This window comes from Chaetodon auriga, chromosome 15 (assembly GCF_051107435.1).
Source record: "Chaetodon auriga isolate fChaAug3 chromosome 15, fChaAug3.hap1, whole genome shotgun sequence".
Taxonomy (NCBI): domain Eukaryota; kingdom Metazoa; phylum Chordata; class Actinopteri; order Chaetodontiformes; family Chaetodontidae; genus Chaetodon; species Chaetodon auriga.
In genome coordinates this window covers 14,539,883-14,564,190 of record NC_135088.1, presented here as the reverse complement: position 1 = coordinate 14,564,190, position 24,308 = coordinate 14,539,883, and the positions used below count along the sequence as shown (strand labels likewise).

At 42.4% G+C, this 24,308-nt stretch overlaps 1 protein-coding gene and 1 long non-coding RNA gene across 4 annotated transcripts in view; one reads left to right on the top strand and one right to left on the bottom strand.

Annotated features, from left to right (window-relative positions):
- Positions 1-2,894: 2,894 nt before the first annotated feature.
- LOC143332414 (uncharacterized) lies at positions 2,895-5,673 on the top strand. The gene is made up of 2 exons (XR_013078219.1): positions 2,895-2,993; positions 3,798-5,673. It is a non-coding gene; the product is annotated as an uncharacterized LOC143332414 (long non-coding RNA).
- Positions 5,674-16,197: 10,524 nt separating this feature from the next.
- The window catches only part of klhl13 (kelch-like family member 13), a 36,378-nt gene continuing 28,267 nt past the window's right edge, over positions 16,198-24,308 (bottom strand). For all 3 annotated transcript variants that reach the window (XM_076750331.1, XM_076750330.1, XM_076750329.1), the window contains 2 exons: positions 22,737-22,850; positions 16,198-17,287 (listed from right to left, as the gene is read on the bottom strand). In XM_076750331.1, coding sequence (XP_076606446.1) covers positions 16,800-17,287; positions 22,737-22,850 — 602 coding nt within the window. In that variant the 3' untranslated portion in view covers positions 16,198-16,799. The remainder of the gene's footprint in view (positions 17,288-22,736; positions 22,851-24,308) is intronic.

Sequence of the window (24,308 nt, the reverse complement as noted above, 5' to 3'; positions counted from 1 at the left end):
TTTCTCTTTAATGCCTATTTTGTACCATATTGGCTTCATATACACAATTAAATAGCATGTGGTTATGGACCTCAAATGGACCTTTTGAGCAGTCCTAGTAGTGATTTTTATTCAAGCCTGGCTCTGAGTCTGACAAATTTATGAGCCAGGTGTTAAGCGCATGCGTGCGCCCTGTTTGTTAGCCTGCAAGTCGAAATTCGGGGTGAAAAATACACCTAGATATTGGTAGTACAGCAGCCATTTGCGGAGATACGCTGAAGTTTGGCCTTTTTAATCAAAAAATAAACTTCCAGGGTTCAAAACCTTAAGTACCCGCAGGTCATCGACCTCTCCGCGGGTTACACAACATCTGAAACTGGCGGAGAAGAGCAGTTTGTCCCTCCGCCCAGTCTGCTGCAGGCTGCGCTCTTAGAACAGGATGCTGTGGCCCGATTATTTTAATTATGGAAACTGTCCAAGTATCATGAACTTTTTGATGCGACACAGATGAACTATTCATTGTAAATCCATCATGAAAACTAATTAATGTCACCCACACCCAGTTGTGTAACTGACAAGACGCAGACACCGCCTGGCTCTTTCCTTAATTCACCCATATTGTCTGGTGTTGCTTGGAGTTATTTTAGGCTCTAGGAGGCACTGTAGACTGCTTTAATAATGAATGATAGTGAGGTCAACTGATGAGCCTTACATGAATCATTTGCCCGGTGGAATGGCTCCTCACAACCATGAAAACACTGAACACTTTAACATCTTTAATTCAAATGAACGGTTTTCTTTATCACTTTATTATTGTTTGCGCAGAAAGATGAATCACAGGATGATGCTGTCCGCTGAACACTGCCTGCAGAATTAATTACAGTGTTTTTGAAAATGTGTGATGCAGTGTCTCATTCCTGCATGTTGAACAGTGCGCAGGCTGGCTGTTATAAAGATGAAAGGAAGTTTGACAAATGAACAAAGCAAAGAAGAATCTTGGCTTGTTAATTTTAGTTTTATATACCACTTTTGCCTCACTCACGGAGTCACTGGCACCTCAAGATATTGTTGTTTTCCCCTGAAAAACCACAACTAATGATTTCCTTGACTTGTGGAAAAAGCATTACTTGGCCAGTGGCCAATAAGTTGCCATGATCACAGCTTACTGTGCATGTTAACTGTAAATCAAATACTCATTTATTCTGATCCTCTGGTCCTGCTATAAAATGGCCTTGTAGTATTCATCTGGGCTGCTTCTATTTAATATAAAAAAAATAATTTATTCCTTATGGACTTGTTTCTGATGAGGAAAGCAGGCCCATCCCAACTAAACAACAGTGGCTGGGGGAAAAAGTGATGTAGTGCATGGCAAAGAGGGCCAATGTATTTTGGGATTATGTAAGAAACCGTTTAACAGTTACCATCTGCATGAAGCTGTGTCACTTCCAGAGTCACAGCAGAAGCATTTCGTATTCAGTGACTTCACCTCTGTTTTCAAGTAGCTCTTATTGCCTGTTACACCATTTTTTGTTTGTTCCCCTTGCCTTATTGTAAAGTTTATGTCTCAGTTTCCTTTTATGGGCTTGCTGTGGATTACAGACTCACGACTGATTCATTACAACAGAACTGAGGTGCTTTACCATAAACATGAATTATTACGAAATAGGGAATAAAAATAGTTTCATGTCTCTCAGTAGATTTGGGTATAATATCTGAACACATCCTGTATCACACACTTATAGACTCGTGCTTTTTTTATTGTATGTACGCCCCCACATTCACTCATCCACAGACAAATACTCTTTCAAGAAGGAAAGAAAGACAAAAAGAAACAAATGGGAAATATTCAATAATGTGAGAAATAATAGGAATAAATGATTAATCTTGGGGAGAAATTAATTCTGTCAACACATGAGAATTCCATTAGGACTGAAACAGTGTATTTGGGATCTGAGGCAGGGTGCAGTGAGTAAAATTTTCATCAGTTAAGAAAACTTTGGTTGAGGTGCTGTTTCTCAGAGCTGGCTGAGTTCATTTCATCAGCTCTGCGAATGTCGCTGGTACAGGACAATGCGAGCTAACTGTGGTCACTTTTCAGCAGACTGAACTTAAAGTCATAGCAGAGATGCGCATGTGAAGCTGGATTTAAAGCCACAGCTGTCACATAAGATTGCTCTCCCACATGTCACATCAACAAGACTTCTTGTTCAGTTCTTCTTGTCCTTGGATTTGAGAGGCGCTGAGTGGAGCTCTGTTGTTGTGATACTGGTGGTATTAATTACCAGCACTTGTTATTTTACACCTTATTTTGACTCTATTCATTTTTTTTAAAGTACCAGCTTGGCAATTTATTCCAACACAAATCATTCCCAGAAGAAGTCCGGTCAGAATCATTTCCGGCCTTTTGGTGAACAGCTGCTTGACAGCCTCAGCCCTTAGAGTTTCACTGCAGCATTTGGAGTTAAGTCACACATTTTATTTAGGTGAGAGGTTATGTTGACTAAGACGGTAGGATAGGCTGTCTAGAGTCACTGGCATATGTCAGGGATCACAAAATTCCAATGAATCAAAGCTGTGACACAGATCAGTTTCAAACTCATGCAATTTCCCTCAACCCTAAAAGGAAAACAAGAGCTCATTAACAAGTCAGACACGGTCTGAAAAACCTGCCCACTGTGAAGGAATACAACAAGAATCCATGTGGTTCACTTCGCCAGAAATTAGGTAGCAGTGATGTGAATTAATAGCAGACTAGAGTAATACCACTAACTGCATGCACACTCACTCTCACAGTCACTAACACGGCTAAAGTATTTTGCAAGGAGGGAGGTGGAGCTGGTGCAGAAGAGTCGGGAATCAGGGAGAGGGGGGATTGTGGGAGGGCAGAAAGAAGGAGGTGATTGTTGGGGAGCAGGAAAACATATAAAGGGGGAGAGAGCAAGAGAGGGAGCAAGTGGAGGAAAGACGCGCTCACTCACATCTTGATAAAGATTAGAAACTTTTGCAAGCAGCAGGTAAGTTCACATCTTTTAATATCTGACACTTTTTTACTCTTCAGCACAAGCGAATAGAGTTTAGCTGTGGCAGAAACAAAGAGCACAAAGTATTTAGCATTCAATGGGGGCTCCTGCTCTGTTTTCTGTGCTTATCTTGGGAGATTTTTTGAATGGGCTTCATTGTTATCCCTCTGTGCATGTTCACCACTGAGCACACTTCAGGTATGTTTATGTGGATTCTTGTGGAAATCGCACAGGCTGCTTTCCTGTAACTGGATCCAGCTACCAGGCCTGAGCTGTATCTTGGGTGTGTAGGCATTTGGACCTGTTGTGCAATACCGCCTGGAATGCTGAATTAGTATGAAGTACGTCCAAAGATTAACGAATGAGGATTATTCCAAGCAGCTCTTTTTGCAAGGCGATAAATCACTGACAAACATGTCACAGTATAATAAATTTCAACCAATTAAGTGTCCACATTTTTGTCCGTTGCTTACTCAAGAGTATAAACACGGTGATGGGGTTTAGAGAAAACAGTTAATGCCTTGACGTTAGAGAGATTTGAACTGAAACGAGGCCCACATTTAAGCCATTTATTTCGTTTGACACAGTCCCTCCCTGTGCAGTCATATCATCTCTAAAAGACACAGCATAGGGGTGGAAATGACTGCGTGCCCTCATTCGGGCTCTTTTTGTGCGAGACAAAGAAGTCTCTCTGAATGTACACATGCCTGCAAACCCGAGAGGCTAATACTTTGCAGTCCTACGCAAAAAACAGATTTTCCAACACACTGATGGAATTTCTCTTTCTATGATTTCCAGACAGCAGGATGGCTGCCAGCAGAGACCTTCTCTTTCCCCTGGTGATCATTTGCGTGGTTCTCATCAGAGGTTACTCTCCCCTGCCTACGATGAATCCAACGAGACCTCTGAGACCACGTGGGTTTTCGACTGGGGCCCTTGTGTTTTCCTCAGAGGATTACTCTCAATACGACGATCCTATTTCATCCAATACAGTGCCTCCACATGGAGGGAACCCTCAGCGATGTGACTACAATCCCTGTCTTGAGAGTCAGACCTCCTGTACTGAGCTAGCAGCCCTCACCGGCTGCTTGTGTCCAGGTTTCACTTCCAATAATGTGATTCCAGAAGCTCCCAACCTGAAATCAGTGTCCTGGAATGGGTCAGAGGTTGTGATTGGGTGGTGTGCACCTTATTCATATGTCACAGGTTACATTGTGACAATAGGAGGCCAAGAGAAGCAGAAGTTTGGGAAGAACCAAAGGAGTGGCGGATTGGGTGACATAGACCACATCTCAGAGGTCTGTGTGGTGGCAGTGAATGATGCTGGAGAGAGTGGTGGGTCCTGTATGATGTACCAGCCCAAGGACAACAGTCTGCCTTTGAAAGCAGGGCTCATCGGGGGAGCTCTGGGCTTCCTGCTGCTCCTCTTGCTGGCCGTCCTACTCTGGAGGCACAAGAGGCAAAGAAAACAGCAGGCCAGCATCTCTATGCATGACACAGCAGGGACACAGTGAACGGAAAACAGAGAGAGACTGGACGCTCAGCGAGATAAGACTGTGTCCCATGAGAGTCTTCAGCCTCAATGCAGTTAATTAACTGTGACTACATTATAACGTCTGAGGTTTTTCTGCACAAGGAGGTTTTGAGAAAATGCAGGAGGCAGCAGGGTTCATCTCACATGAATATGTCTGACTTGTAAGGCTCATTGCCTCATTCTCGTTTCATTTTGAAAACCCTGTGGTGGCGTGTTACAGCAAGTTCACACCTCCATGATTCGAAAACCAGCTGCAGGAAAATATTACACTTATTAGCGATGCTCTCTGAGAATGAAAGCTGGAAGACTAACAACAAGCAAACAAGAATGTGAATTTGGTCATTTTTTGCATTTCAAATACGAGCTGTTCGGTGGACAGCTCTGAAATATCAGGTGTCAGGACTTTAAGAACATCCCAATATATCATCCCTGCTACACTGAACGACTTTTCACTGTAGTGTAGATCAATAGCTAATGGGATAAAACACGCAAAACCACCAATAGAGTAATTTAAGTATTTAAGTATTTATTTCTTGATATGTCATATGTAGCTTTGTATCAGTGCATTTCGCCTGTAATCCAATGAGTTTTTACATGATATATTTAGCTATGAGGGAACACTTAATCCTGAGGACATATCAGTCAAAATCAGACGTGCACAAATCAGGAACTGCTTTTTTCTAATCCAACTTAGAAAGCAATGAAATGTTTAAAAGTTTCAATACTTTAAGGCACAATGTAAATATCAATAGATTTATACCAGAGATAACTGATAGCTGATGGGTGCATGGGTTCAAATGGCATGGTGTTATCTGTGGGCATGTCCGAGTTCTTCGCAGTTGTTGACAGGTGAAAAAATGCTGCGTACAGTATAGAAACAAGTGTATGGTGACGTTTGAAGCTCTCCATGAGAGTTCCTCATTATATGCATTTAATCAAAGAGTGAATGGACTGATTATGGTTCGAGGGACTAAAAGTGAGTAATGTGCTGTATTATGTGCTGTATTTGTGAGTTTGTTGTCTTAGACCTTGTACATGTTCAGAGTTTGATTTGACAGGCTGAAGTCTAAAACACACTACTGTATCTGAATGTTAAAAGGTCTGACTATTTAACTCAAGTAAAAGCTTTTTTTTATTGCGCCCTTGTGTCAAAATGCGTAGTTATTCAACAGCTCATGGATGGGTGTGTGCTTCTGTCTGTCTTATTGTCGGAAGTTGTGTCAGCGTGCTGGATGAGCACAAGTGTTCAGTGCTGTTTTTCCAGCTGTCATACAATAGCCTTTCCAGCGGATATGGATTCTGTGAGGCTTGTCTCATTCCAGCTGAGACTTCCAGTCATCCAGCACTGGGCTGGTGAGGAGCTTCAGGCTTTTTTTCTTTCTTTCTTTTCTTGCCTTGATGAAATAGAGAAGAAAGTCCAATATTTAAATCCTCCCAGTTTATCTCATGTTCAAGCCTCCATCTGCATGTCTCGCAGCCATGTTATAATTCCTTTTTTTGCACTGGCTGCTGCCACGGAGTTGTTCCACCGCTCCTGGCGTCTTTCTCATTCCAACTGCTCTGCACAACTTACACCACGCAGAGCTGTATAGAAGTCATCTAACATCTGTAATTTGGAGGCACAACAGATTGTTCATTTCTGTCGTTGAAATGGCCTCAAGATCTGACACACAATCAGAGGGCGCAGTCGCTCTCAAACTGGGAGGGAAATCTTGACACGAATGAGACAAATACAACGAAATGTGAACAACGCAGACGTACAATATCACATGGTAGCAGCCTGTTTTAAACAGACCAAGATGCAATGTGCCTAAACACCATGAAGAATAGGTTTATCAGGAGGTTCAACCAGAGCTGTGCTGTTGTGGTGACGGTGCCAGAACAGCACAGCACGTACTTACAGACGGATATGCGTCTTATTTGAAAAATGACGCGGTTTGCCTTTTTAAAATAAACTTCTTTTTGAAATTTTGGATGTTTTCGAATGTCAGTAAAGAAATATAATGTACCTGTTACGCAAAGAGAAAAAGTTCTCAATGACCAAATTGGTGTGGAGTCATAGAACTGTGAGGAAAATGAGGAAGCTGCCCTTGGCGTTTAAACGCCTCTGAGCTCTTTGATGAAGAATGCAGAGGCCAGAAATCTGTAAATTCAATAGAAGATATAAATGGGACATGATTCTAAAGAACATGTCAAGGAGATTTAGTGAACCCCACCATTTTCTCTTTACAGCCTCATAATCTGCTGGTATGGAAGCAAAAAACAGCCATAATCATTGGGATTTTAAAAGCAGCTGAAAACTTAATTGTAAAATTTATCAACTACTGAACAATTACATTTCAATCCCACTAAATAGGTATGGTAATTTGAAAACCATCAAACAGTTTCTGTTATTTGAAGGTGATTTCAAGTTTCAAAGGCTTTTTGGGGGGGATTTTATTTGTTGGGCTCATCAGTTCAGAGGGGAAGTTCACGTGTGCAGGGTTTCTCTCATCTGAACGTCTCTCTATTGGGCCTTGAATTTTCAAGTTTAAATTTTTCATCTGGAATCTTAGCTTCCAAATTTCACCCAATCACATTTGAGCAGATTCATTTAGATCTGAAAATGACGAATTGAAGTTGAACTTGAGTGTAGTTTTTGTGATGTTTTGTTTTGTTTTTTAGTATTTTGGTCACTTAAAGGGCCTGTGTGTAGGATTCTCTCCCCGTCAGTGCTGCTCATAACATGAAATAACACAAAAGGCACTCACTGGAGTCAGTGGTTGATTGTCCCTTCTGGGCTACTGTAGAAACATGGCAGCGCAACATGGTGGACTCCGTGGAAGACGACCCGCTACCTCTGCAGACATGAAGATTATCATGTGATTATACACAAATGAAAACATGAATATTATATTCCGTATCTGCCAATAGATCCCCCCCAGACGCTACACGCTGGATCTTTAAATTTTCTCTTAAAATTTGTGAACCCTACAAGTCGAAATCTTCACTTTTCAAGATAAAATAATGCTACAAATTCAGTGATTTTTTTACATTACATGTTCAGTAGTTATGTAATGACACAGCCTTCCTTTCTGCGCCGGTGCTGTTCTTCATTAAAATATTCCTTGATTGTAAGTCAAAGCTGTTCTGCATAGGAACTTTTTTAAAGACTGATTTATTAATTGCATTTTCTAATCTGAACTAGTCAGCTAATGACTTCAATCGCAAATAGAAAGAAAAATAACAGATTTAATGGGCATATGGCACATAAGAGACACCAACCATTACATGACCTGCTAATCATTTGCTGATGCTGATGTTCGTCGGCATACTTTGTGCTTCTGATAAACGATTCTCCTGAGGTTTTCGCTGCAAAAATGTGGAGTTTTTCCAATGATTTGCAGCACCTCCCAGGCAGACAGGGTGCCTCTGCAAACAGCTTTTGATGTTAGTAGGAAGATCATCTGGAAGAAGCACAGATGTGAGGTGCAGACAGTGCGTAGGAGAAATTTCTCAGTCATTTTTCTGCTCTTGAGAACATTTTTCATTTCCAACATCTTAAGTGAAAGACAGAGCAGATGACAGTCCTGATGAGTATCAGATGTGATGCAATTATTAGGGGCTGTTTTTTTGTAACTGCGGGCAACATTTTGCAACAAGGTCAGCAGCAAGGATGCGCGTTATGTCCCGGACAGGTCTCACTCAGGACGAGTCACGTTGAATCACTGCTATCTCATTCAGTAAGCCGGTGACACACGTTGCTTGTGTGGTGAAGAGGTCAAATATAAAACAGTGAATCAGCGGAATTCAGGCTGAAGGATTGCACAAGAAAATACTTTGTGTCAGTCTCTACCTGCTCCTTCTGTTACAGTGACTGATTATGACTATGGTGCTGGTTTGTGTAAGGAGGAGTATTTGTGTAGACTATGAAGTGCTGCTTGACATGCTTTTTATTTCTCTTTGTGAAGTTTTGGATTCTACCCGCAGGTGTTGCATTACAAGGCTACGGATGGTGTAAAAAGACGGAGTTGAAACATGACTCACTTATTTAGCTTTACAAAACATGAAAATGTCACGTAAGCCATGACGCAGATGAGACTTCTTAAAGGACTATTAAGCAATCCAAGATTTTTATTAGTGTTTTTCATCATCCAAGACAATGTTTACCATAGCAACAAAGGTATTTTAGCACAGCAGATATCCATGAAGTGAAGAGGTAATGTAGGCTTACTGCATAGTGCATGAAAAGCAGCTTTCACAGGCCTCTAGTGACTGCCCTCAGGCTTGGAGATGAAAAGTCACCTTATTGCCCTCTGCTGGGCACATTCAGTGTTGGAGAAGAGGCCTGGCAGCACTAAAGGGCAGAAAAGGACAAAGTACAAAAGACAATATTAATCAGAATAATAATTATGTCTACAAAGCTGAATCATTTTAGGCTCAGTGCCAATCGAAGGCCTTTGTTGGCTGGTAAAAAAGAAAAAAAAAACAGCACCTTGAAATGTGAGGTTTCAAAGCAACACGAGACAAAACACCTTCAAAGGGGCGGGGTCACCTGCACTCAAACACTGCAGGTGCCCCACTCAAAATCACTGCAAAATCAGAGGTGCGAGAAGTGTTTGGATCCTTTAAAGCTGCTCTAATCAATGTTTTTATATCAATGACGCTTCAGTGGGCTATGTATGAAGAAAGGTGTGGCACATACTAGTAAACCCACAGAGGATTATCTGCTGACTCCTGCTTTATAAAGAGTTTACATTATTTTGTCCACCCCTCCTTTCACTGAGTGCATTTTCATGGCAGCAGCTTGTAGCTGAGGCTCTAAGAGACTTTACTGCAGTGAAAGTAATTGCAGCTTGTAATATTATGTTCCTCTCATATCATTATGCTGGTACCTATTCAAAACCGTCATTCATTTTCATGTAATTAATTATTCCTCAAAAATTAATTTGCATTTGGTGCGGGGAAAATTAATGTTATTTTTTTTTATCATTAGTAATCTAGCAGCAGAGGCACTAATGGCTGCTTGGTCTGCCCGCTGGGGTCAGCTTTTACAGGACGTAAAATGTTCAAAGTGGGTCAGGCATCCATCAGTGCCCATTATTGGATGTAGACAGTGCTGAACCCACACTGGATTTATTCAAATGTAGAAAGGTTTCCTCTTCTCTAAGCATTTTGGAGACAGCACAATGAATAAAAAGAAGGCAAATGAAAGACTGTCAATCAAAGAACTCCTTGGTAAAGGAGCGAGGTGTCGTTCAGCGTTGAGAACAGATTTTTACAAGGGGAATCTGGGCCATGCTGTGGCCTTCATCAGAGGAAGCTCTGGGCCTAAGTGGGCGGTTGTAGAAACTGATCCCCCCACCCGCGGGCGTCTCATCCTGTTTACTCCTGTTATGTCTTGTCTGTCTGTCTGTCTTGGCTCAAACCACAACTCTGTAAATAAAAAGATTAACTTGTGTCTCAAAGTGAAACTCTGGTGTCACTGGAAGGATGACGGGGGTTTATGTAAATGCAGCAAGGCGGATGTTAGATTGCGTTTCTTCTTTTGGCATCATCGCCGATGAAAAAACAAGAGTGCGACATCTTTCATCATCCAGACATCTTTCAGGACAGGTTCGGCGTGAATCACAGCTACTTTTCTTTGTTGTCAGAGGAACCACTAGAGGTCATTATTGCAAAGAGCACTGCAGAAATCAAAGCCACCTCTGGCATGCACTCAGTGATAATGTAGTGGAAATGGAAATTAGCTGCTCTAATAGGGATGAAAATGAGTTTGCGGTAGTAATCAGCCCAGCCACATTTCTCCATCGCAGGGGAGAGTCAGGGTCTGTGTTTGAAGAAGCAGCTAAATGTTTGCTTTCCGTCACTCGCCTCTTTTTCCCCAAATTTTCAGTCGCTGCTCGGCAGGCAGGTCACCGCTCTCCTCTCAACTCCCCAGGATAGCGCAGCGAGAGCATTTCATAAAGGAGAGGAGGAGAAAATCTTTCCCTTTTTTTTTTTTTTTTTTTTCTCCATTTCCTTGTATGAAGAGCAATGGTAACCATGGCAACCTGGCATTACACAGGACAGAGCTGAGGAGGTTGAAACTGAGCTCAGGTTGGAGGGGAGAGTTATCAATCACTTTGGCATCAGCACTGTCACACACACACACACACACACACACACAAACAAATACACACGCACACACGGTCGCCTGCTCTTTCATCCTTCACATGACTTCACAGGCCAGGAATCATGACATTTTCCTTTTCATCAGAGAACAAAAGAAATCCACTTCAGTGTCCAGTGGACAGATCTGAGTGCATAAAAAGCTTTCGAACCAATGAGGAAATTCCAGATTTTCCTCATTTGTCATCTTCACTCCAGTCATAAAATGGATTCATTTAAAATTCAGAATTTCAATTCGTTCCTTTAAAACAGCCTTGAAATTATAGGAGGATATGATTTTTCAGTTTCTGGTCTTTTATTCTAATCTTTTTATGTTTTGGTGCGCGGTAGAAAGACATGCTCTTTATTCTTTGTGCAATAATTGAAAAACTTGCTGAAGATCTCTGTGGAGATCTACAGGCTTACAGTAAATTAGTAAGATAATGAAGAACTCTGAATTAAAAGCAAAAACAAACCAAAAACCTGCAAGTCACTACCGGAGGAGAACATTTCAGCATTAAGACGCAGGACGTTATAACAGTAGATGTAGTTCATGCTGAAAGAAAATATATTATTTTTCTTATTTGATGTGATTTGTAATGATTTGATTCAGAAATGTTTCCCATAATTTAATGAGAATAACCCGTCTATATGTTAGAGAAGGTCGTTCAAACCTGAAATGTTTGATTTATCACCAACTTTTTATCTTTACCAGACAAATTTCAATCCAAGCTAATTTTCCTGATGCATTTTCCCTCATCTTTCGGCTTATTGTCATGCATAACCGGATCTCAGCGAACTGGCTGGACGCATATGAAAGAAAACATTCATGCATTTTTCAAATCAGCATTCATGCTTTGTATGCGACTGTTGATTTGTTTTGATTGAGTTTATGAAAGACCTCAGGTGCTGTCAGCTGAATCTTTAAGAGTGCAGGAAACCTTGAGGGACATGGAGCCGGAGCTGTATTTAACCCTGTGAAGTTAAATAGTTCTCCCAGATTCGCTGCACTCCTCCAGATCTCGGCTCTTCTCAGCCGGAGGAAGAAGCTCTTAATGCACTTTATAGCGAATTCTTTGTTGCTCTCTGTGCAAAGTGCATTGTTCTGTCCATACACCCTGCTCCCCATTTATATTCTTTGCCTGTTTTTTCCTGTTCATTGTCAAGGGGGCACTGGAGCATATCCCAGCATGCTTTGGATTGAAGGTAGGGAGACAACTTGGACAGGCTGCCAGTCTATCACAAAGTCTCCAATCTGCTTTGAACTATGGGAGAAAACTTGCATGGAAAAAGTGGGAGAACATGCAAAGTGAAGACAGAAAAGTCCAAAAACTGCACAAAACTTTGAGGGAATTCGAAAAAGCAAGATGCAGAGATGTAGGTAGGCCAGGTGGAGGATAACAAAATCAGCTGGCGAGTTTTCCATCCAATAAAGTTTCGGAAGCTTTAATCCAGGACACACAGATGTCATTTGGACACAGAGTACCTTTAGATATGAGATACAACTGATGCATAAACTAAAGTCTAGGACTGATGCATGGCCAGATGTTAAGCAAAACAAATCCCAATTACCCCTCCCACCTCTGCTATAATTAAAAAAAACCCACCATCAACAACAACAACAAACACTGCAGCCGGGGCAGGAACAAGCACCGGAACAAGAGATGAATCAGGGACAGATTATTCAGGACACAGTCACGGGGGATAGAGAGCTCCAGAGGAGAGCAAGGACTTGACCTTTTCTGCATATTCATGAAGAGAGAGATGAGAGAGATGTAAACCCTCTCTGAGAGCGAAAACCTTTGTGGAGCCTAATAACCGAAGGCAGCTTAGATTCAGCGCAAAAAATAAATACATCTAGCGGGAGTAACACGAGGATATCTTGGCCGTCTGCCAGGCAGAGGGATCAATAGCCATTAACACCATCATGCATGCACTCTGAGGGATCTGTGGCTCTGCAGAGTATTTCATCATGATAGGAGGTGGATTGGAGCTTTAGTTACAGTTAGAGCATCCCTCTGCTCGCTGCTAAGAGTGATGCTTTCTGACTGACAATGTCATCAGTGTGCTGTGTATGTAAACACATCCAGCAGCCTGGAGAATCTAGGTCATTTTCTGGCTGGGATGAGATGAGAGGAGGAGCCGTCTGTGGAGGCACACCGAGCCACAAATGTGAGCTGCACTCGTGTGTCAAGAATCAGGCCGTAATCCAGACGCACCTCTTTTATCTGCTTCATGAATCAAGCGAACGTGCCTCCAGTGGTGATGAAATCCACTGAGAAACATAGGTATAGTGAAGCAGAGGGGGGAGGAGCGGTGAACACATGTAATCTCTTGCTCCAGTTCTCTTTGGCACTTTAGCAGTGAGGACACATTGTTCATTAAAAATCCAAGCCTTCAGTCTTCAGGATACACAAAGCTCTGCGTCATGTAATATTGACATTGGCTCGCACACGCACCAGGAAACAATGCAACCATGTGGCAGGAATTACACACAGGATCTGGAGCATCATGCGCTGCATTACTACAGAGATCGCGAATGTGCTGAGGTTGATTTTTTTTTTTTTTTCTTTGAGTCATTTCAGATCTGTCCTTAAAGTGCTCTGCGCAGTGGGAAAAAAAAAAAAAAAAAGGGTTTCATTTGAAGGTGTCAGTGCATGTAACTGAATGTCTTCTCTCAAATCAATTCAAAAATCAATTAACGCTTCAACATATGTGTGAAAAGCTTTTGTTAAAGTCAGACTGCTCTCAGTCTGGTTTGACTGCTGGAGGAATGCTCACTCTGAGGCAGAGGCAGTATGGACACAATCCTCCGTCATGGTTGAAGTAATTTTTACGGTGCAATAAGGATATATGAGAAGATATGGTCTTTTTTTTTTTTTTAATATCAGTTGAGAAACTGAATAAAAACCTGACAATTGGAGGTACTTCATCACTCATACTGCCAAGAGTCTGCTGTCATCACAGAAGTACTGTGAGCTAATGCTAACAGCAGCAGGCCAACATACTCACAATGATAATGCTAGCATATCATCCAAATTCACTATCTTAGTTTAATATGCTAGCATACTGACATTAGCACCAAACACAAAGTCCAGATGAGGCCGATGTGAATGTTATTTATTGCAGGTACTGGCGCAAGAATAAAGGTCATCAAAGTATTCACAATTCATCCTCTGAGGACAATGACTGTCTCTCCCAAAATTCACTACAAACTGTCTCGGAGTTGCCAGGAAATTTCAGTCTGGACTGAGGTGGTGGACTGACTCTCCAACCAACAGACTGCAAGTGACATTCCTGGAGTCATACCGCTTTCATGGCTAAAAATCCAGCATTCCCACAAAGCAGTCCTATGTTAGTGTAAATCTACGTCCACTGGCCAAAGAGATGAATGCAACTAGATGAACAGTATGGCAAAATCTCTGATGGCTGGTGAATTGACATGATCTCACAGTACATGTATTGTAACATGAAATCTGCTGGAGCTGTTCAGGGCGATACGCCCTCTCACCCTGTTTTTCCAGGTAAGGTCACTGTTGTGGTTATGTGTTTGAGAGGTGATTTATCTACAGCATCACAATCTTCTCCTTTGACTCTTACTCGTACCTTCAGACCCAGATACAGAGGGTAGAGAGATAACAATGTGTGATTTATTTTTCCTACCCTTTCACCATCTTCTGTCATGTGTGTCTTTGCCAGCAGCAGAGCCTGTTACATTTCTCCCTCTTCTCTTTATTCAGTGACTTTCCACTAAAGGATTACAAACAGCCTATTTTTAAATTCGTAAGAATGATGCAAACAGTTCCATCAAAAGGACTTAACAATAAGCTGCTGCAGAAAATAAAGCTTTTGAAATCTCACAAAAATGGTATTAACATAGCACTTCTCAAAAAAGAAAACTTGACAAAGCATCACAAATAAGTACAAAAAAACAAAAAGGCATCTGGACTCGCCTTGACAGATAAAATGCTGCAGTTAAATTTGGCCAAGGATAAAGGAAATGCAACACAAACGAGTTTCAAAAGCTAAAAGTCAAGCTCTGAAAGGCACCAAAAGAAAATGTCCAGGTCTTAAATTAAAAATAAGCCGTTACAATGGCAGTCCAATAGCTGAGATGGAACAGCAAGTGTTGTTGCTACGAACAACACAGGAACAGGCACTGAAATCTGAAATCAGAGGCACTGCCGCAGTGTCTCATTAGTGGGATATAATGAGAATATAATGAGGATTTAAAGCTCCAGACCAAACTCACCTGATGGTTACACAAACCTTTTGTTCCTGGTAACAGCTCGAAGCAGACGTCTCGGACACCATATGCTGCCATTAAGGTTTTAATCGCCCAGGAGCAGGTGGGCAGATTGTGGGCGACATTACCGTCTGTCTTGAAGCCAGGAGGAGAGGCGAGAGTGGTGGAGGGGCCCATTTCCAGTTGACACTGGTCAGCAGCATAATGTTTGTCACTGGCAGGAAGTTTAATGCTTTAAAGGGTCAATTGGGATTTTCAGAGTGGGGTTGTATGAGGGACTCCTATAGTCAGTGTATTACCTACAGTAGATTGTCGGCAGGCTGCCAGATTGGAGAAACAGACAGGAGTACCGGCACAGGAGGTATGCAGTGTTCTGCTGTGCAAAGGGTCAGAATCAAAACGGATTTTAGCCACCTTAAAAAAAAAAAAAAAAAAAATCAATATCAGTTTAAGCATATGCTATGTCAAGAATATTTTCACCACTGTACCTTGCTGTCAGACAGCTCTCTCCGATGGGAAACTGAATTTGTTATATACATCTATGCCCTCTTCACAGCCACCAGATTCCTTTGATAAAAACATTCATTTTACCTCGCAGAACATGGCAGTCGGTGCCCTGCAGCTGTCTCGGTCGGTTAGGCTGCTTGTGTTATCGTGGTACTGGTGTTTTTAAGGGTTACGAACTGAAGTGTTAAAAGACCAAAGTCACACAATAACCCAAACTAAACTTTCGAGCCAGTGGCAGATCAGCAACCAGTGTTCTGCGAGGTAAAATGACAGCTTCTGTTTAAGGAGTCTGGTGGCTTTGAAGAAAGCGATATTGCGCCGTCGCCTTCTCTGAACTGGTGGCCTGTCGACAGACGTCTGCTGTAGGTTATACTCAGACAATGAATAAATACCTCATGCAACCATACTTCAAAAGATCCCAACTTACCCTCCAACAGGTTTTAGTAGCTGACATGAGCACACGAACTAAGCTTCTGCCCACTGAGGAGGCAAATATTCAACCACACAATGAACTGAAATGCACTGAAAGTTAGCCAGAGGGCTTCACTCAAATCATCAATAATGACCGCCCACAGTGTGAGTATGTTCTGTACCGTAAATCGAAACCAACCAGTCACAACAAAAACACACTGCATTCTTTGGAAAGAGTTATCACGCTCAAGCATGAGTGCATGTGCGTGTTGAAGATGTTCTGTCCCGTCACTACAATCAAACTTCTACTTATAAGGGTCTTGAGGATTGGCCTGAGTCTGCTGTAGTCCGTAATGACGACAACATTTCAATTACTTTCAAAATCATGTTTATTAAATTTAGAAAACACCATTTTGTTAACAGTTTCATAGCAATAGCAGGAAAGAACTGAAACTGTAAGAGAGACGTAGATGGGGCCTGGGCCAACCCCTGAGTTAAAAACCAGCTGTGTTTCGGAGCTCAACCGTCCCTACGTGTCTGCTCTCTGGGGTCACCTGCATCTAACCTGGCATAGACTAGAAGAGAGAGTCAGTGTGGTAGTCAACATCTCAAGGTAGAACGCCTAAAGAAACGAGACATAAGAAAACTTTGTCGACATCAGGTAGAAAAGTTGATTTGCAAAGTCACTTTTCAAGTCAAGGTATTTCCTGCCAAAATATACCGAGTATGCAACATTAACATGTAATTAGGTTGCCAAACCGTATCGGTATGTAGGTTTAATCGATAAGGGAGGAGTTTCTGCACAGCTTTAGGGGAGGTGGACTTGGGGGTACTCAGGGATGCAGTACAGATGTTGTCCAAAGAGGAAGTGCAAACAATGTCTATAAGGTGTGTTTGTTGAGGTGGAAGGGGGGTTTAGGTGGACAAGGGGTTACGGGGGTATGAGCAAAAAGGGGCTCCCCCCCTTTACTCATCAAGGTGCTGAGAGGGGCGACTCTCTGGAGGGCGAGCCCGAGATATCCTCAGGGGGAAAAACTGTGAGTGTGCAGGCTCGGATCCCGCCCAGCGACTCGGGTAAGTCAAACACTTTGTGCCATTCGTCCTTCTCGGGGTCGTACTTCTGTACTATTTCCACCATGCAGCGATTGTTCCACGAGTAGCCGCCCACCACGTAAATCTTATTCTCAAACACGGCCACGCCAACGTCGCTCTGGCCTCGCAACATGGCAGCGATAGGTGTCCACAAGTCGAGGGCGGGGGAGTAGTATTCGCAGCTCAGCACGTCGTCGTAGTCGCTGGTGCCCCGGAAGTGATTGCCCCCGATCACGTAGAGACGGTCGCCCACTGTGCACATGCAGTGGAGGCCGCGCACTGTCGTCATAGGTGCTTTCTGAGTCCACTTATCTGCATCTGGGTCAAAGCACATCAGTTCCTTCTGAAAAGTGTCGTGAGTGATTCCCCCTGCAGCAGGAAGCAAAAGAGAGCACAAATTAGTCTTGTCACTGATCATTTGGGGGAGGAAAACAGCTTTGTGGGCTTGTCAATCAGACCGATCTGTGACTCATTCCCCCATGTCAACCTACATTTATCTAGGCCATGACCAGCCACAACACTGGGAATGGTCACATATGCTTCAACAGTATTCTAAAAAAAACAGGAATCAGGAACGTATGTTTCAAATCTCACCTTTCCTCAATCCCCATTTCTCCAGCCTCGACTCAAACTCAACAACCAGTACACAGGGGAAACCGTAATTCTACAAACCACAGTGACATTGTTCTGCCTCTTTCCTACATAATGCTGATGATGAGCAGCCATACAAAGAGGAACAGCATTACAAAACGTTCATGCAGATATGCACAAACAGACTGTAGACGCCGGGACACAAAAAAGCTGAGGGAAAGTGGGGAGGGGAAAAAAAAACAAAAAAAAACAGGACATGTCTACAGGGAAGGCTTAAAATAAAGAGGAACACAATCCCAGCATGCATTTGGGTGGAAGCCAGCCCAGCCCCCCCCGGCACAGTGACTAGGAGCAAATGCAGTGAAGATTTGCAGAGCATGCCGAATAGAGGCAGAATCCCTCTTTTGCTGCTGCCCAGTGATCGTGTGCTTGCTTTATTGTTGAGGTCTAAGCTGTCTATTCAGCTGCCATGACTCAGATCTGTGATGCTGCACCTCCTTAACTGATCAAATCCAAAGATAGCCTCACTACCCATTTTCTTTATCCAAGTCGTCCACGGGGCAAGTCTGTTATTAAAATCCTGACAAGAGAACAGTGGTGGAGTCAACGTAAGGTCCTTACTTTGCCTCTCTAGAGGACCTGCTGCTATTGTGATTCAGTTCAACGGCTTTGGCCTTTCCCTGATACAATGATGTCTGATCAGCATCCCAGTATCCTAATGTCTAATCAGTGCTATTAGTGAGACACTAAGAGTGGACAAGGTTTTGCCAAATTGAGCCAGTCTCAGAGAGGCAGGTTTTTGCCCTTCCATAGACGGCACAGGCTAGACTGGGGTATTGTCTGCTACATATGCCACATAAAAACATTTCCCTGTTCAGCCATGTAGACACAAAACAGAGCCCCCTTGTAAAACCAGTGACCTGCTTGGTTGGTTGAGTCAGGGCCGGCACAAGTGGGACCCAAAGAGACGACGGAAAGTAGACACAGAGGTGAGGTGGGAAAAACGGGGCTCAGCATATTCCAAAAATACCCGGTCATGATAAAGAGCGTCCAGACTTGAGCCCCAGTAGAAACATCAACTACTAACGACCTATGCCTGCTCAGACAAATCCCTCAAGGATGCACACTGACACACCACCAAGCTACAGCGTGAGCTGATGCATTATTCTGAAGGAGTAATGTATTAACAAACAGCCAGCTCTATACTGGTTATGAATGCAACTATCCTCTCTTCTTTTTCAGATGAAGTTAAATACGTCAGTGCTTTTCATTTATTGTCTCCATTCAGGTACGATACATTCAGTAACCCGCGCTTCTCCACCGACTACATCCACCCTGTGGTTTGATGTTCCTGCAGGGAACATCAAACAATAATAGCCAGTCATTTGCTCTCTATAGTGAGCGTCAAATTGAAATTTCAGACCCTTATGAATCATCGTCATTCTGGGTCACCGCTGACAAATGCTGAGTCACAGCGGTAATCTTCACGTCTATTAAAGTCAACACAACGCATTGTGTGACTGTTAGCACGACGTAGTGTACATGCCACCGACACTACGTTTTTCATTCCAACGATCAACTGGGGAGAACGCTTGGTGAGATTATAGATCACCTCCTTTCCTGCGTTAAATAATCCAATTATGAAACAAAGCCATTTCAACGAAACACTTCCTGTAAGAAACCAGCTTTAGTCCAAATACATTTAATGAACTTCCGTTTCCGCACCGAGTTGGCTTCTGCGACAGCCCTTACTCTGTCTGTATCAACCTTAACACTGATGGAACTCCTAAAGTTATGAAGCTAAACCAGTGCGTGGCCTGGAGGAAAATTCAAGGCGAAAAAACAAATACAGTCCCTTAAGACTGTCCATCTTGTCTACAAAGCTAACCTGCTAATTCCTGCAGGAACGCTCACAAAACAGCCACATTTGCCAACTCTGCTTGTGTCCTCTGCACCAAAGACCTGACATGAGCTAGTCACATACGTATAACAATAATATATATTTTTTTTAAAAAGGAATGTATTTAAGATGTCACGTTAAAAAAAAAAAAACAACAAGAAATGGTAAAACAAATGCCGAAGTGGGTTTTAGATCATTAAGAAACAATGTCATCATTACACGGCTTGTCCACCAGAGAGCACCGACAGGTTGATTTTTCAACTGTAAAATGTCAGAATTAAAAAAAAAAAGTAAGGGACTCCAAAATATCAAAATCAGCCTCAGCCTTATAAATCCTCTAACAGTCAGGCTATAATGACTACAAATCACTGCAAAATATTTTACTTTATTACAATAATCACACAATAATTCGTCTACTGTTGTGAAGTCCTGAGTCATAAATTACCCAGACGGTACAGGTGTCCTTGTTGTAGATGACTGAGTAAAAAACTAAAAAACGGTCAGAGCTGTAAGACCACCTTCACACAGATCTTAAGACGGTGAACCAGAGGCAATGTGGCTCTGTGCTGGTTCAGTACTCATGTCTGAACTCTGCCACACCACTTGAGCTGTGATGGTCTCTGGGCTGAGTGCATTTGTCAGGTTCATCCAGCTGACAGAATACCTTCAGACAGCGCAGCAGCACAGCCGGAGAATGTGACCTGATCTGCTGTGACAGACGGACACAGAACTGCACTTCAGCATGGGTCACCTTGCACAGCAAGACTCTAACCCGCGAGACTGTGGGCACTACAGCGGGGCCTCGGCGCAACAAAATTCCTCTAATGGGTAATGCCCGTTTACCTGCACCCTTTGAATTTAAAATCGGTCTATTACAGAAAGTTTTCATACGAGCCGTTACGCATGTTTCACTAAACCGCTCCATCAGCTGTACCATTTTCTTCCCCCCCCCCACATGTAGCTTTAGCTGCTGCTGGTGCGAAGCGTGACACTGTGTCACTGTGGCAGTGGAATTTACCAGGCTGTTGGCCTGCTAATGAGTGCATCACTGAAACATGAAGCCAACACAAAAGGAGCCCATTAGATTATCAAAAAGGGTGAGCGATAAATACTCTGCTGCAGAGTACAGCCTGAGGCAGAAGTCTGAAAAACAGCTGGCTGCTGGCAGATTAGCGCAGTGTCTGACTATTACGCTATTCATCATTTCAGTTTATTTATTTTAAAAAAGTGAAAATTTGTCTTTCATCTTTGCTTCACAGTGATATTTGGCTTGTCAAATCATGTGGTCTGTGTGGTCCCACATATGCCCCAGTTCTTTCGCTTGCCAAGTGAAGTACTAACTAATTAATAAGGTTATGAAAGTTTTGCTTTTTGCTTATATAAACAATGACAGTAATCATGTATGAAGTTAGTTATTAGTTTTTGGCCTTGTTCCCGCAAGTCAGAGTTCATTAATATGAAATCAGATTAAAAGTGGGCTACATGCACTGGTAACTTTTTTCACATGCATGCACACAAAGACAGTTCTTGCAGAACTCTAACAAAGTTCTAAATAATAAAAATCTGAACAGACAATAAAAAAACAAAATAACCAAAAAAAAAACAAGCAAATGGATGTCATGTCACTTGTGGAATTTACAGCGTGCAACTGAAAACTTTAAAGATAGCTGGAACTGATATGGTGGGTAATGCGTTGTGTATAGAACTGCATAATATTGACAAAGAGTTGCAGGAATAATGAGATCTGTGGATGATAAAATCAAATTAACTGGCTGTGTGCACAGTGATCAAAATCAGGGAGTGTATCTAATAAAACACTGTGCATGCTGGTCAGCACCTTACATCGCAAATAAGATTAATACTACTGCTACTAAAGAGGGTTTCAGTGTTTTATTTTCATTTGCCAAAGCCTCCCAGCTCGCAGGTACGGGATGTGACTGCTGCAAAGATGTTAATGTTATTCATGTTAATGTATATTAATTCACAAAGGCTGCAGAGAGGAAATCCATCCCATTACCCATCGACTGCGCCACTTCTTTAAGCAGACACACACATGCAGCGGTTGAAATTCCAACTTTGTCTCTTGCAACTGTTTTACTACTCAAGCAGATGGTGTTTATTCCTTTGGTGGTGCGCGTTCACGGATTTTCACTCGATTGAGCTCCACTGGTCGAATTTCTAAAATTGATCCAATGATGATGATCCAATTTGAAACATCTACAAAACACCACAACTGGTGCATCTTATTTCTTGGAGCCTATACATACAGTGCATGTGTTTCGAGGTAACTCGTCATGTACACTAACTGGATGATAAAACTGTCACTACGGAAAAAAAACAAACAAAAAAAAACAATCTGCACTTCTGGAAATCTCCAGTGATTTTATTTCATGTTTTCTGAACACTGTTTATGTTCATGTGTTGTAGAGCGATGACAGTACCCACGGCCAGGAGGGATTAACACTGGCTCTTCAGTGTTACACCTCCTACACAGGCTTCAGTCCTCTACTTTGCTCCATCCTTCCCAATTTCCCTGCCACCCCTCCCTTCCCCTTCCTTTGTAGCACCGCTCTGGATTAGTCACACTGAGAAACTAGGGCTCATCTCCATAACGCAGGATTTGTTTTCAATCCCATGAAGTGAACAAGTATCGAGGTGACACCTCAAGAGCAAGTAGTAACTGCCTGAAGGCCCAAGATGAGTGTCCAGCCAAAAAGCACCGAACCCTCAGACTTTGACTTCACCTGCGTGCTCAGTGTAGATGACGACACTTTGTATATGATGCAGCGAGTTCAACACATCAAATCTAGCATTAGCATACAGTTAGAAATCCTACTATAATGACTCACTGAAATCTCCCAAACATTAGAATATACTGGGTGTAATATTTGTCAAAAATCTGAAAACCAAATTCATGGTGAAGCCATTTTGAATAATACTGAATTCACTACTGTGAACCCACTCCCCCCGCAGCCCGCTAATGACTGTGTCAATCACAAGCCGAATCACGTTTCTGTCGAACACAAACAAAAGACACACACGGCCTTTTCTCGGTGACTCACAGCGACGCATGATACATGCAGCGGAGTTTGGAGGAGAGGTATCGAATGAGGTGACCACAGGACAGATTCTAAGGCCTGAATGTTGTCAGACGTATTCGGCCATTAAATACCGAGGAAGAAAACAAAATGATCTAATTAGAAATTCATGTCAAGTGTGTCTGCAAGACAGGAAATCTACTTTTAAACTCACCACACAACATTACACATCCTTCTATATGTGGGCTCATTACGAATGAACTCACTTCAGCTTCCTGGAGCCACTTACCTGAAATATACATATAACCGCCGTACACTGTCCCAGCATGGCCATAATGTGGCTCATTCATTTTGGCAACATACGTCCATTCGTTCGTCCTTGGGTTGTAGCACTCCACAGTAGCTTGAAGAAAAAGACGACAAGGGAAAAAAAAAGAAAAAGAAAAAGAACGAATTAGTAGAAAGTAGGTCAAGATATAACTAAGGAGGACAAACAGCAGCAAATGAGGCCTTGGAGGTTCTCAGCGTGGGAGCTAAAACACGGATTTAAATACAGAGTACACATCCCCATAACCCTACCAGCACTCAATGCACTGACTGCACAGGAAATAAGGAGATTGGAAGATCCTTTATCTTAAGGCCCCTGAGGATGGTTCCACAAAATCTGTGAGAACGCAGAATAGGGACAGTGGGTGAGTGATTGGTGGCTGAGCAACCCCTTAAGAAGCTGCCAGGGGTCCATCAACTTGTGGGCTCACGCTGTGCTCGGAAAAGGGCTGTGATTGGGCGAAGGGAAAGTTGGACAACCAGCAGGAATGTTATAATTCAGGATTACAACAAGAGTGTGATTCGCACCTTTGTGTCAAACATTAAGTGCACATTTTAGCGGAGCATCATGAGCCACAGAGAAGTAATCTTTCCAGCTGAGTCTCATCTGCATGTAACAGGATAAAGAGGTACTGTGGTGGACATATTGCACAAAATATTTTCACAGAGTGCAGCTAATGGAAAAACAAGTTGGTGGACTGAACACTTCCTTAAGGCTCTGGTTTAATCAGAGGTGAAATCACAACTTTAAAGATGGTTCTAAAATACAGCAGTAAGATCAGGAGCACAACTCTGGGACGGCTGGGAAATCTCAGAGGGGAAAATGAGTGAATACCTTACTCTGCTTGCTCAACAACCATCAGCAAAGTGACCTTGAGCAGTGCACATACTCCGCTCAGTGAAGTAATACAGATATGTATTAGAAGACAATAGATGAAGTGAGCAGATCTAAAACACATACCATTAGACTGAATGCAGAGCAGGCACTGAAAAATACTTTAAAAAATCTTTTAATTAATAAATGATGAATTGACGTGCATAAACTCTGAATGCTGCTGATTTACCTACAGAGACCAGAGTCTGATATCTCCAGTAATTCATTTACAGGTACGCTAACTCAAATTGAAAAATCAGATCAGATTTTCCTGTGATCGTCGTTAAAAAGGTCACATTCCTAATTAGCATTCATTTCTCTCCTCGATGGTGGTTCACCAGAATTTAATAGTACACTCCATGGGTCAAGCTTGCAGCTGGTGAGATCTGGTGACAATTACCATGTAGCACCGAGAGCAGTGGCTCCCAACATGGGGGGGTCAGGAGGATCTAACTCTACATGATCTGAGGATTGTGATTGGTCCCAGTAATCTCAGGTGATCAGCAGGATAGGAAAGAAGAATAACTCCAGTAAAACTCTGTACTGTTTTTTTCTGTTTTCACATTTTAACACTATATTTTTCCCTCTGTGTAGGTTATAAAACAGCCTATTGGAGCAAGTGCAAATATTTCATGTATTGTTTTAATGCCGCTTAAAAAA